Below are 12,133 nucleotides of genomic sequence, written 5' to 3'. Positions count from 1 at the left end.
GTGAATGCTTCAAGAGGGCATTTGCAAGGGATATCTATCTATCTCCATCTATCTATATACATTCATACACAGATGATGGGGCTAGGCCCCAGTCCTAGAAGCAGAGCACTAAGAATTAGGAACCTCCACCCTAAGCACCCCTCAGTCACCCTTCAGTTCACCACTAGATAACATGGATACATAGGGGAGCTATGTCTAACAGATGGAGCCGAGGACTGGTGCTTCCTTACATTCAAAGGTTTTGATCTCATCTGCCCAGGAAGCCTGACTTTCCTTGGGATTCCCCCCTCCCGACCCAAGAAACCAGTGGACACTTCGCCAGCTGGTCCCAGGATGACCATTATACCTGGCTACGAAAAAGCTAAGCACAATGCAAAAGCTACTGTTTGAACCTATTTTGTAGAAGAAAGGCTATATTCATAATAGTTACTCTGGGTGAAAAAGCTTTTGAGAAGAAGCAAAGGTGACTTCTTCGAAATAATGTCAGTCACCCAGGCCTTGAGCCATAAAGCCCTGGATTCAGCTTCTGCATTCGTGGAAGTTACAATAAAAAGTAGATCAACTTAGTCACCCAGTCGAAAATGAACGCCAGTGGAAAAGCAAAAACCATGATGAGGCCGTCAAGATGTTTGTCCATAAGATCCTTAAAAGAACTCTGCATCCAGGAATAGTGACAGTGGGGAAACCAGGGCAACCACCACTATGGCCTTTAACCTAAGATGCGTTTCCTCCTGTGAAGATATGGGCTAGAAAAGTTGTGCGGGATGAAGCCACTTGATTGGGACTACTCTCATTCCACCATGACAAGCAGGTGATTAAAGGGACAAAAGTTGGCTAATGTGTTTTCTTGAGGTAAAAATTGGGATGATTGATCCATGTCCTCTGGATCTTGGACCTTTAGGGCTATCACCACAGATCAGGGTATCCACCAAATCCATAAGTAGAGGAATAACATTGTGCACAGCTGGAGCTGTTCATTCCTTGGCACACGACTCATTCTTCCAGGGATGACAGAATAGCCGTCCTCTTCTAGCCGTCTCTCCAGGGACAAAATAGGCAACTCACATTTAGCAGGCTTGGGGAGGAAGAGCCTTTTGGCCACCTTGGAGACATCTGATAAAAATTGTGTCAATTATCTAACCCTGGCCGGCTCCTGCAGACCTGCTGTGCTAGCACTCACTGCGGGTTCACTCAGGAAGCAATATACTGTGCATTGAAACTGGCTAGCTGGTGCTCAGGAGTCTGCTTAAGTACTTCTCTTGGTCGATCTCTGGGCTGAACAGAACTGACCAACAGATCTCAAGTGCCATGACATTTGGTGCAGACGTAACTGTTGACCACTAAAGCCCAAGACTTGTAACCCTTGTATTTGAATCCATTATCCTAGGAATCAAGTTTCTGTCTCTTGTGGAATGACAGGCACTACCAACCAACATTACAGAAGCCCCCCCACAAAAACACAATAATATACTGAAGGGTGATGGGAGGAGGCGGCTCCTAGGGCTGGCCACTTACCTGCCATGATTTCTGTGCAAAATTCTAAAAAAAATCCCCAAACAGACTTTATGCAGCTCTGCGAATACTCAGAGCCTCCAAGAAGAGGAACTTCACCACATGCATGCAACCTAACATCACAATATAGTAGTTTCCCTGAATTACACTTCAAACCCCATGATTTGATTTAAAAAATCCCTCGTCTGCACAGAATACAGTAATTATTACTTACATCTCTGTTGTGCCGACTGTTATTGTTTTCTTCCAATGCCTGTAGTAGATGATCAATAGCAGAATAGGGAAGCCAAACCAGTGGAGATACAGCAGAGAGCGGTAACTAGAGAAACAGAAATGTATCGTTGGGTTCATAGCAACAATATTAGAACGTTGACAACACAGCTCTGATTCACACTCACCTCTATCCCAAAATACTGGTGACCTTTCCCCAAAATGGCATCTACATACTCCAAAACAAGCTCTGCTGCCTCTTCCAGGAGATCATACTTCAAATAAAGGCGGAGTAATTCTGCTGCGTCCACTGCCTGGAGAGCGGAACAAGCATTAAACAAAGCAGATCCCCGATAGAAACAAGTGGAACTGCTAATCTTTGTAGGACCCTTACAGCGTCCGTCAGCCGTGCTCTGTGAGCAGCCAGTGTGAGGACACAAACCTTATAACTGTTTATTAACCAGTTGGGCAGAGGGACTCCGTGTGACAGCAGCTTGTCAATGATACAGCGATGATACAGACAGTTCTGAGTCTTATGCGTTTCCAGATAGGAAGTCATCAGCCTCCACGCTTCATCTGTGGCACTAGGGATAAAAGCCAAGCCAATAACTCACTTGCCTCTATACATCAGATCTGTAACAACTTGAACCTCTGAAGACCAAGGTCCTAAGCTTGATTCACTGGGAACCAATAGTGACTACTATAACTGAAAACCCTTAACTTCTATTTTAACATTAATCTAAGTTGTTCTAAAAGAGTAAAATGTTAAGAACATTATATTTTTTTCCCTATAATTTGCTTTCCAAATAACATTGATTTGAGCAAAAATAAATACAATATTATTGAAATGTTAAAACTTGGTCAAGCCAAGCAAGTATCATGGCCACTGGGGAACCCTGTTCTATTGGATAACTTGTCATTTTAACTCAGAAGAAGCGACATGTATTATGATTTCAGTAAGATTTAGACAAGAGCAGCACTATACACCACTCAGCCAGTCATTATGTGGGCAAAAGCAATACTCAGAAAATGCAGCCTATCGGATCTCCAGGAACCTGTGACATCACCGACATAATCATGGATATTGGTTAAGCCATCTCGGTATCTCAGTAACGTCACCGGGTCCCACTGAATAGGCATAATCTCATCAACAGCGATACAGTACATACGTAATGCTATGAGCACCAACTAACCAGTACTGGAACAGATAATGGAAGGGCATTTGTTCATCTTCATGTCAAACTCCCGTAATTTAATACTCAATAACCTAGTTTGTAAGCCTTAAATCCCTTCATGTGATCGATATCTAGTCTTTATATCTTTGTTATTTTCCCACACGGCACATACACTGTGTGAATATATTCAGTCACGGTCTCTTTGCCTGCCCAAGAGTGTGGTTGCTGACTAGATTTCTCTATAAAACGTGACCCCACGACCATACCATGACTCCTTGGCGATGACCACAGACGACAGCTGATTGGCGGCCAGCCATCTCCAAGCCTCGGCCTGTGCGACGTCTCCACCGTTCTGTAATTTGATGCATCTGGCAGCAAAAACAGAATTGCATTAGGCACAAACACTGAACAGCATGCAACATCTTAAAAGAACCAAAACAAGCATAGCCACAAAACCACACAGGTCACGTGCTGTCTGAACAGGCGGCATCCAGGAAAACAAGTGTTATTTTGATGAAACTTACTTGTAAGCCAGACCCTCAAACACAGGTATGAGGCAAAGTTTGAAGGTTTGACAGAGTAAAATGGCTGCATCAAACAAGCCAGCCTGCACCAAGAGAGAGACCATCTCCTCGGCGGCTGCACTCCCTGCAAGACACGGGGATCACGTATACAATGATATTTTGAACCATGGAAACAAACAATTTTTACAATCCTAACTAAGCAAGTGGGTCTTTAAAACACTCTCTAGCTGCAGTGGAACTACAAGTCCCAGCAAACAAATTCAGTGTGTACCAATTCTCTTACCGGCTACTGCTGTAGCATTTTTATCATGCTTGGCCAAGATCAGCCGCGTTTGAGCCAGAATATATTCCTTCTCCAAGTCCTGCAGCTCCAGAATGTCAATCTGACTACTTCCTGTTAAACACACAGCTGGGAGTTAGCAGAGTTCTAACATGGAACAGAGACTATAAAAGTCTGGAGCATAAACTTACTTGGAACAGATGCAGATTCCCCATCATGGTTCCTTTTAGGAGATGATCCTGGGCGCTCGTACTAAAAATGAATAAATAAAAGGTATTTGATTAACTTACTGTTAAATCCTCTAGTGTTACATCGGGAGACACTAGGCGATAAGGATAAACTCCCAACTCTAAGTCGTGTATACCAAGAAATCAAAACAATCGTATTCACCTGCTAGCCATATATCTGCTCAAAGAAGTCAGCATTTCCATAGTGTCCGTAGGCCCAGTCTAGAGGCCTGCAAGATTTCTTATTCCCTTACACTGTGCGCATTAACTTCCCACAAACAGGAAAGAAAGATCTGTACCCGCACAGGATTCTGGGGGTTCCCCTCATGTAAAGAGACCCTTCAATGATCTAAAGGAAAAGTCCTTCAGTGCCTCTATTTTTTTCCCTAGTACCAACGGGAACCCACACTATATGCTTTCTCTGTACAGCACTGCAGAATAAGTGGCGCTATATAGATAACTCCAAAAACATACTGGTAGGTTAATTGGCTGCTAAAAAAATGACCCTAGTCTGTGTCTCTGTCTGTGTGTGTGTGTATATTAGGGAATTTAGACTAAGCCCCAATGGGGCAGGGACTGATGTGAGTGAGTTCTCAGTACAGCGCTGCGGAATTAGTGGCACTATATAAATAAATGGTAATAATAATAATAATGAATGCTATTATTCATTAATTCCTCAATACAAAATTTCATATTGAATCTTGGATAAACGGTTGGGTAAAAGCTAAAGTAGGCATAACACAAAACAAAGTGTTATTACGTTGTCAAGATACTCCGCACACAACTTAGAAGAAATGTGTGTTTACAGAAAAACACGAAATTGTGGCTCACTGCTACACACCGTAAGAGTGCAATGTACACAGTACCGAAGAACAGAACATAGAACAAAAGAAATAAAGCAGTACCACAGCTCCTGTCGCTGGCTGCACTATCCAGGCGTACTCGGGGCGGATGAGGCGTAAACAGTTCAGACACGCCAGGTAAGAGTTCACTTGCTTTTCAAGACCTCTTACGGTTCGAACTTCTCTGCCAAGGCGAATTCCATATTCAAACATCACGGCGGCAGCTGGAAACATCATGGGATTGGTTACATATACATAATATTCACAATCATAGAACTTCCACTAAGAGCGGTCGTGAGCTCACCAGATTATCCATAAAGGGGATCAATTGTGCCAATCATCCGCACATGGCCAAACCAACATCAGCCAAAAGGATTCACACAAGGATTAATTTATATGGGTAAAGATTACAAGTTATAGGCTGGACCAATGACTGGACAGCACCAGCTAAAGCAGTCTGGAGCAACTGCGGACGCAGGCTGTAAGTAAGGCTATTAAATGCCCGATATTATTGGGCATCCGAGTGGATTGGTTACATATTTTGATATGCGTGAAGGGGAAATTTTGTGTTCAAGTATGAAAATTTAAAGCTTATGTTAAACATTTGAGTGAAAAACCCCATAATTTATTCGTAAAGAAAGTGCTTATAATACTGTTGGTCATTTAAAATGTGATCACATTCTGTCACATGATCTGCCGGGTCCTGTATACTATTCCACCCTTTTATCACCAGACCAGGGTTACTTTGTAGATCTCGGGCAATGCATTAGTCTACATTTAAATTTAATTTTTCCAACCTTAAGGAGGAAATTATTTTATTAATGAAGTTGTGTCGAAGGCTTGCAGGAAGTTAAGAAAATTATATCATCACTAATTTCCTTACCGTAACACCCAGAAGTGCGCACAGGCGCACATTACTGCGGCTGACAAAGTTACTGAAGTTCAAACCAGACAGTTTAAACTATGCATCTACCTTGGTCATCCATTGGATATTAATTTTCTCTTAAAAGAACAATTGTCTTTTTATAATTAATATCAACGCATTGTATAGAACATAAATCAGACATGTTCCCTCGTGTATAATCAGTCTGATCTCAGGGGACAAGTGATGATTGGCACAAAAGATTCATTAAGAAGCTGATTGTGGACATTTATCACGGCACAATGACTGTCACAAAACACTTTACATTTCTCACTTAAATTACACATATACTTGTTTCTTTTTGATTACGTTATATCTACAAATATATCAAACAAGTTAACCCGTGCATGATACTCATGCATTCTAGTCAAATCAAGCTACTTAAGGTGTTAAAAAGGTTCTTGTCATGCATTTGGGCCATAGCCCAGGCCTCAACCACCAACCACTCCCCACTGTCACCCCCGGCAACCACCAACCACTCCCCACTGTCACCCCCGGCAACCACCAACCACTCCCCACTGTCACCCCCAGCAACCACCAACCACTCCCAACTGTCACTTCTCCTTCAAGAAATATATATATATATTTTTTTAAATCTTTATAAACACTTTTAACAATTAACAAATTAAATTAACAAATTAAAAACATCTTAGTATACCAAATTTCAGCCCTTTCTGAATTTTTTTCCCCACACACACTAAGAATTTAGTAGGTCAGTGTATAACTCCGCCCAGCAGGTGGCGCTGCAGCTTGGTTTTATTTTTTACACACACAGACAGACTAACACACGCCACTAGACATTTATATTACAGATTGTATTTAACATTGTAATGTTGCAATACTCCTGTAATATGTTTTTGCTGCAACCAATTCAAGTGTATTGTGGTTTTGTTTTTCACTTTTTTTTTTTTAATCTCTGCAATTGCATATATTAATAGTTCAATACATGGTACCACATGAACGTTGTTTAATGCTGATCCTAAGAAAACCGCATCAAAAGCGGAAACATTTTGGCCGCTAAAGTTACACGGATGCTACTCCTGTATTGTCATTCCCACGCTCGGAAAAACCAGAAGCAGCCATAAATCAAGTCCAAGGGCCTTCTGGTACTTTCATGTAGCGCTAGCCATTGTGAGATGTTATATACATTAATTATTGGCTTGCCCTATAATTGTTTTTTTACAAGGCCCTTTATCTTGGACACAGTTTTCGAGAACTTGTGATCATTATTTTCTAAATAAGACTAGCGCCAAGAATTTGGCTAAAAGCCACAACTGTTATCGTGATAGTTAAAATATTTTAGAATTGGGCCTTTGTTGGGGATACAAGTGCGAATACCACATTCAAAATAAAAGTAGGATATACCTTTACGGTAGTTGTGGCGGTAGATATGGAAAGCGTACAGGAGTTCATAGTAATTGTGGGTCATCAGATCGACAGCGCGAGCTCGAGATTCAATGATACCAACGACCTGAGGAAAACGCAACAATTGCGGACAATCTTAATTACAAGCAGGGATCAGCTTACAGCGCAACACTGAGTGTTCTAGTCAGTACGATACCTCGTTGTGCAGATTGACATAGGGAAAATGTACAAGGTCTTGAAGCTGAGAGCGTTCACACAGAATTACCACCAGCTGACGCAAGCAGTCCAGTTGCCTACAAGATGAAAGCACATTCAGTCGCCTTAAAAGAAAAGGACTATGATAATGTTGAAAATTAATTACTAGTGATAACAGCAAGGGTGTGTGACTTGTCACCCTGTTGCAATGAGACTTCCTAAAGAGCTAATCTGCTCCTTTTTACAGTACCTTCTTCTAACCAGTAGGTGTCACTGGTGATATTGGTTAAACAGCCTCAGCATCTGTGTCCATGATATGCCTTGTTACTTTACTATAAACTTGTGATGTGCAGAAGTCACCATACGGGATCATTGTTGCAGCCATCAATGAAGATCTTTTCGGGGGCATAACATCTTACCTGCCGTGATCGGGAATCTGTGTCAGTGCATCATATGCTTGGCTGTTGTGTCCCAAGTCCAAATGATGTTTGAAGATACGGGTCCTCAGAGCCGCCTGAAGAAAGGTTTTCTGTTACATCAGCAGTTATACAGCAAAATAAGTGGAGAGAAGGACGAGAGGCCAGCTCTTACCTGACTTCTCCAGTCGTCAGCAGCCTCCGTAATCGCCAAGGTGGATAACTGAATGACCAATTCCGGCAACCCCACATCTTCTAGGAGACGCAACACCTGGAGTCAAACGGAGCCAATAGGTTAATAGCCCACAGAGAACTGTCCAAACCAAATGCACAAACTACCAGATTTATGGCCAATAGTTAGTATGCTGGGGTGAAAACAAATTATAAGAGGGCAGTCAAGATGTGGCAAGACATGGAGCATTACTTTAGCAGTATCCCCAACACAGAGGAAAAGGATCCCTTTAATTTAGGTAAGGAAATCTGTTGGTAAGTAAACTGCACTCATTCTCCATTTCTGGAAACGTCTTGTATGACACAGCCTCATTACGCACCTAGTTGTTTATAAATAGGCAGAGTAAGGGATGCCACACATGAGCTGCAACAGAACAGCGCCACCCTCTGGCTAAACAATAAGATGGTAGAACTCTGGCTGGCTCATGTTCTCACCAGCCCATGCAATAAAATAACATGACGCGTTTTACTCTGTTGTAATACTGAAGACGAGCGGAGGAAGGAGGGTCCCCGTCTTCTACACGAATCAGCTTCTCCAGGAAGTCTTCTCGCTCCACCTCACAGGCCGCATGGCAGAAGCATTCAAGAGCCTAGAGAAAAGGTAGAAAAAAATTGATACACAAGTCCTGCAACATGACTGTTTATAAAGAATAATATTACAACTTCATCATCATTTATTTATATAGCGCCACTAATTCCGCAGCGCTGTACAGAGAACCCACATCAGTCCCTGCCCCACTGTAGCTTACAGTCTAAATTCCCTAACACACACACACAGACTAGGGTCAATTTGATAGTAGTCAATTAACCTACCAGTATATTTTTGGAGTGTGGGAGGAAACCGGAGCACCTGGAAGAAACCCACGCAAACATGGGGAGAACATACAAACTCCTCACAGATAAGGCCATGGTTGGGAATTGAACTCATGACACCAGTGCTGAGAGGCAGAAGTGCTAACCACTAAGCCACCGTGCTGCCCAACTTGTTTTAAACAAACTTTTAGTATAAATAATTTATTAAATTTGAGAAATTTTGCAGATTAAGATCCAACATATGCAGCTAACTGGAGACCAAAAGGTAGCCTAACATTGTAATGTATCTGTACTGTGTTACACAGGGAACCAGAATTAGAACTCAATCCTAGCTGTCCATTGCACTCTAGAAAACTTGTGAGATGATCATGTTTGTTACAATTAGTTGTTTATATAGTAACTAGTGCAGAGTCAGGGTAAAGTAAAAAAAATTAAATTGTTTTACATTTGAAGTAAATATTAAACACATCTCACCTTGTGCCCCTCTCCAGTGACCAGATAACACTGTCCCAGCATGAAATGACAAGAACCAAAGTTGACTTGACACCACGGCTGCAGAAGACGTACATACTCCTGGGAAAAGTAGGGAAAGTGCAACTATGATTACAAAAATGATTCTTCTCCATATAATAGCCAGCTAGCTCTCCAAGTCAGGGGAGGGAAGAGTGGACAGAACGGATTAAAAAGCAGTGATACAAAAGTGGACAATCCCTTTAGGTGTCCTTTACCAATATAGCAGAGAGGCTAAGAAAAAACAGGGATCATTAAGCAGCATGTATTAATCCTACCTGTAGCTGAGTATATTGGCAACTTCTCATCAGACACTCCGGAAAGAGGAAGCCAGGATTACTAGGCCAACTAGTGGTTTACAAAGGTTAAGGAGCAGATTTTTTTTTTAAATCATATTTCCCAATTAACAAGATACATTCCAGACATTCGTGTTAATGTTTCTGGCGCCCAACGGTCAAAACACAACATTTAATGTGTGTTCTCCAGTTTTTGACAACCCCTTCCCTTACACATCATATGCAAGCCATGCAAATGTTTAATCGTATTCCTCACAATTACCTGAGTGCAGCTAATAACAGGGAGCTAATCAGGGAGCTTTAAACTGAGTATCAATCGTGTTCTGGATATAAAGCACACTAGGGACAAGGAGTGGGTAAAAAATGCAGCACTTGGATTGTTAGTAAATTGCCAATTTCACTACCCGATTCCAGGTTTGAGAAATTAACTATCGGATTCTGTGACCGCAGCAACAGTGAATAAGGAGACAAGCGTTTCAGTTTATCGGCTGCGCTACAGCATTATGGGGTAAAATCTTTTGAAGAGCGCTGCAACAAAGTAAAGGATTAAAAAAACAAAAACGTAAGATTGCCCTTGCTGCTGGCCAAGACGACCATAGAGGAGGGAGGATGAGAGCTCAGACTATTCTCTTTTCAAATTGAATGGACACATGTTGGCCGTAAACCACCATCCCATAAATATACTAAAAATGACTTTAAAATCATCATGTGAATTGTTAGTGTAAAATATAATGATGGGCAAATCATTTTGCCCCCACTTGGGGGGCATATAGATGGAAGAACAGAAAACAAAACAACTCTGGCCTAACTCCACAAACAAAAGGTAGCAGGATGGGCTGTAAGCACCTTCTGTCTGAGGAGCATGACAGCCTCAGGACATATCCATTAACCTTTAAAGTGAATGGAAAGTCACAGAAAGCAGCAATTAATATGCTGTCACAGACACTGAAGATAGAGCAATCCCATGAACAGTCCCAACCAGAAAGGGTGCAGAAGCCGCTAATTAAACTCGGAGGGGAACACCATGCATTATTTAACTCAGTTAAATCGAAAGCATTAGGATAAAAAGTAACAAAGCAGACACTCTTTTGGCAAACAGACTGAACATAGGCTTTCACAGCTGTAAGATTAAAATGGTCTATAATCAGAGTATAATATACGATACATTCAAGGATTATACATTATATACCATACATAAAGATGAATCTGCCACTAATCTTGTTACATAGGACCTACTTCATTATTTTCCCTTATGAAATCTGTTTAAGCTGCAGTGAGGCTTCAATTCAGAAACTTAACCAAGATATTACAGAAGTAGAAATTAAAGATGCAATTAAATCGCAAAAAACATCAAATTCTCTGACAGCTTCTTTGTGACAGGTTATAAATCTTCCTCCCAGCATCTAATCCTACTCCTGGTACAACATTTTAAAGACATTAGGGAAATTCCACCCAGATTTGATTTTCTCTAGAGCAGCGTTTCCCTAACCCAGTCCTCAGGGACCCCTAAAAGTGCATGTTTACCACATCTCTTTGCTGGAGCACAGGTGTATTCATTACGGACACATTTTGAAAGATCTACAGGTAGTATAATTATGTCCCTTGTGATCTGGAAAACCAGCACTGTTAGGGGTCCCTAAATACTGGGTTTGAGAATCACTGCTCTAGCGATATTGTGATTCCGGAATCCTACAAGCGCCCCACAAATTAGTTACAGGACAATCTCTCTCTACAATGCAGATATTAAGCTATATACTAAAGATGATAGTTAACAGACTGAATTCTCTTTTAACACACGATTGACACAGACCAAATGGGTTTTGTCCTCACCAGACAAGATTCTATCTAATACCAGAAGGACGATAAACCTCATCCACTACCATCAATAAATTGAATCTTCCATTGTAACCATTTCACTCTGATCTGAGGAACTCAAGTTGAAACCATTTGTTATAACCACAAACAATTAAAATACAAAACTTGGAAAAGTTCCCCTAAAAGACCGTACTCTGTGTGTGTGAAGCATAAAAGGGCAGGAAATACGTCCCAACGCCTTTTCCGCATACAGCTGTGGTTATGACAAGTTGTTTGAGCTTCAGCATCTTCAGATTGGGTAATGACAAGACACAGGGACGCCCTCCTCTACCCCAACAACACGCAGGGACGCCCTCCCTTACCCAAACATTTGCTCTCTACATTGAGCCTTTTACCACTAAAGTCACGGGGACATAGGAAGAAGAGCCGAAGATCACAACGCGTCTGGGAGCCCCAGGTCTCAAAGATAAATTTCCCACATTATACCTTTGTTTCTAGATAAACAAGTTTGAAGATATTGCAATATTAAGTGACAACAAACAACATTATTTAGGTAGGGCCTCACATATATATCGTTAATATAAAGCAGCTGCACTATGAAGGATACAGGTACTGGAGCAGGTACGTAGTGATGTCTGTGATCAGGTGGGTCCAGTTCAGATTATGCGTCTGCGTATCATCTGACCGAGCAAAGATCTGCGACAAGCGTTTCCTCACCACATCTTGGAAGAATAACTCCACAATTGTCTGCGGTGCAGAAGCTGCACAAAATAAATATTTAAAACTAGTAAGAAAAAACA

General features: G+C 41.5%; 1 protein-coding gene across 1 annotated transcript in view; it reads right to left on the bottom strand.

Moving 5' to 3' along the window:
- Positions 1–12,133, bottom strand: part of NUP160 (nucleoporin 160) — a 40,187-nt gene that overhangs the window by 8,861 nt on the left and 19,193 nt on the right. The window contains exons 20-35 of the mRNA XM_075188079.1: positions 11,941–12,094; positions 9,501–9,570; positions 9,187–9,285; positions 8,370–8,489; positions 7,844–7,939; positions 7,672–7,766; positions 7,254–7,350; positions 7,058–7,163; positions 4,834–4,994; positions 3,893–3,953; positions 3,705–3,815; positions 3,422–3,545; positions 3,164–3,265; positions 2,165–2,306; positions 1,911–2,036; positions 1,727–1,831 (exon numbers count right to left, since the gene is read on the bottom strand). Of these exons, the coding sequence (XP_075044180.1) occupies positions 1,727–1,831; positions 1,911–2,036; positions 2,165–2,306; positions 3,164–3,265; positions 3,422–3,545; positions 3,705–3,815; positions 3,893–3,953; positions 4,834–4,994; positions 7,058–7,163; positions 7,254–7,350; positions 7,672–7,766; positions 7,844–7,939; positions 8,370–8,489; positions 9,187–9,285; positions 9,501–9,570; positions 11,941–12,094 (1,769 nt within the window). The remainder of the gene's footprint in view (positions 1–1,726; positions 1,832–1,910; positions 2,037–2,164; positions 2,307–3,163; positions 3,266–3,421; positions 3,546–3,704; positions 3,816–3,892; positions 3,954–4,833; positions 4,995–7,057; positions 7,164–7,253; positions 7,351–7,671; positions 7,767–7,843; positions 7,940–8,369; positions 8,490–9,186; positions 9,286–9,500; positions 9,571–11,940; positions 12,095–12,133) is intronic.

This window comes from Mixophyes fleayi, chromosome 10 (assembly GCF_038048845.1).
Source record: "Mixophyes fleayi isolate aMixFle1 chromosome 10, aMixFle1.hap1, whole genome shotgun sequence".
NCBI classification, from domain to species: Eukaryota; Metazoa; Chordata; class Amphibia; order Anura; family Limnodynastidae; genus Mixophyes; species Mixophyes fleayi.
Note: the sequence above shows the minus strand (reverse complement) of the source record. Positions and strands in the feature narration are given on the sequence as shown.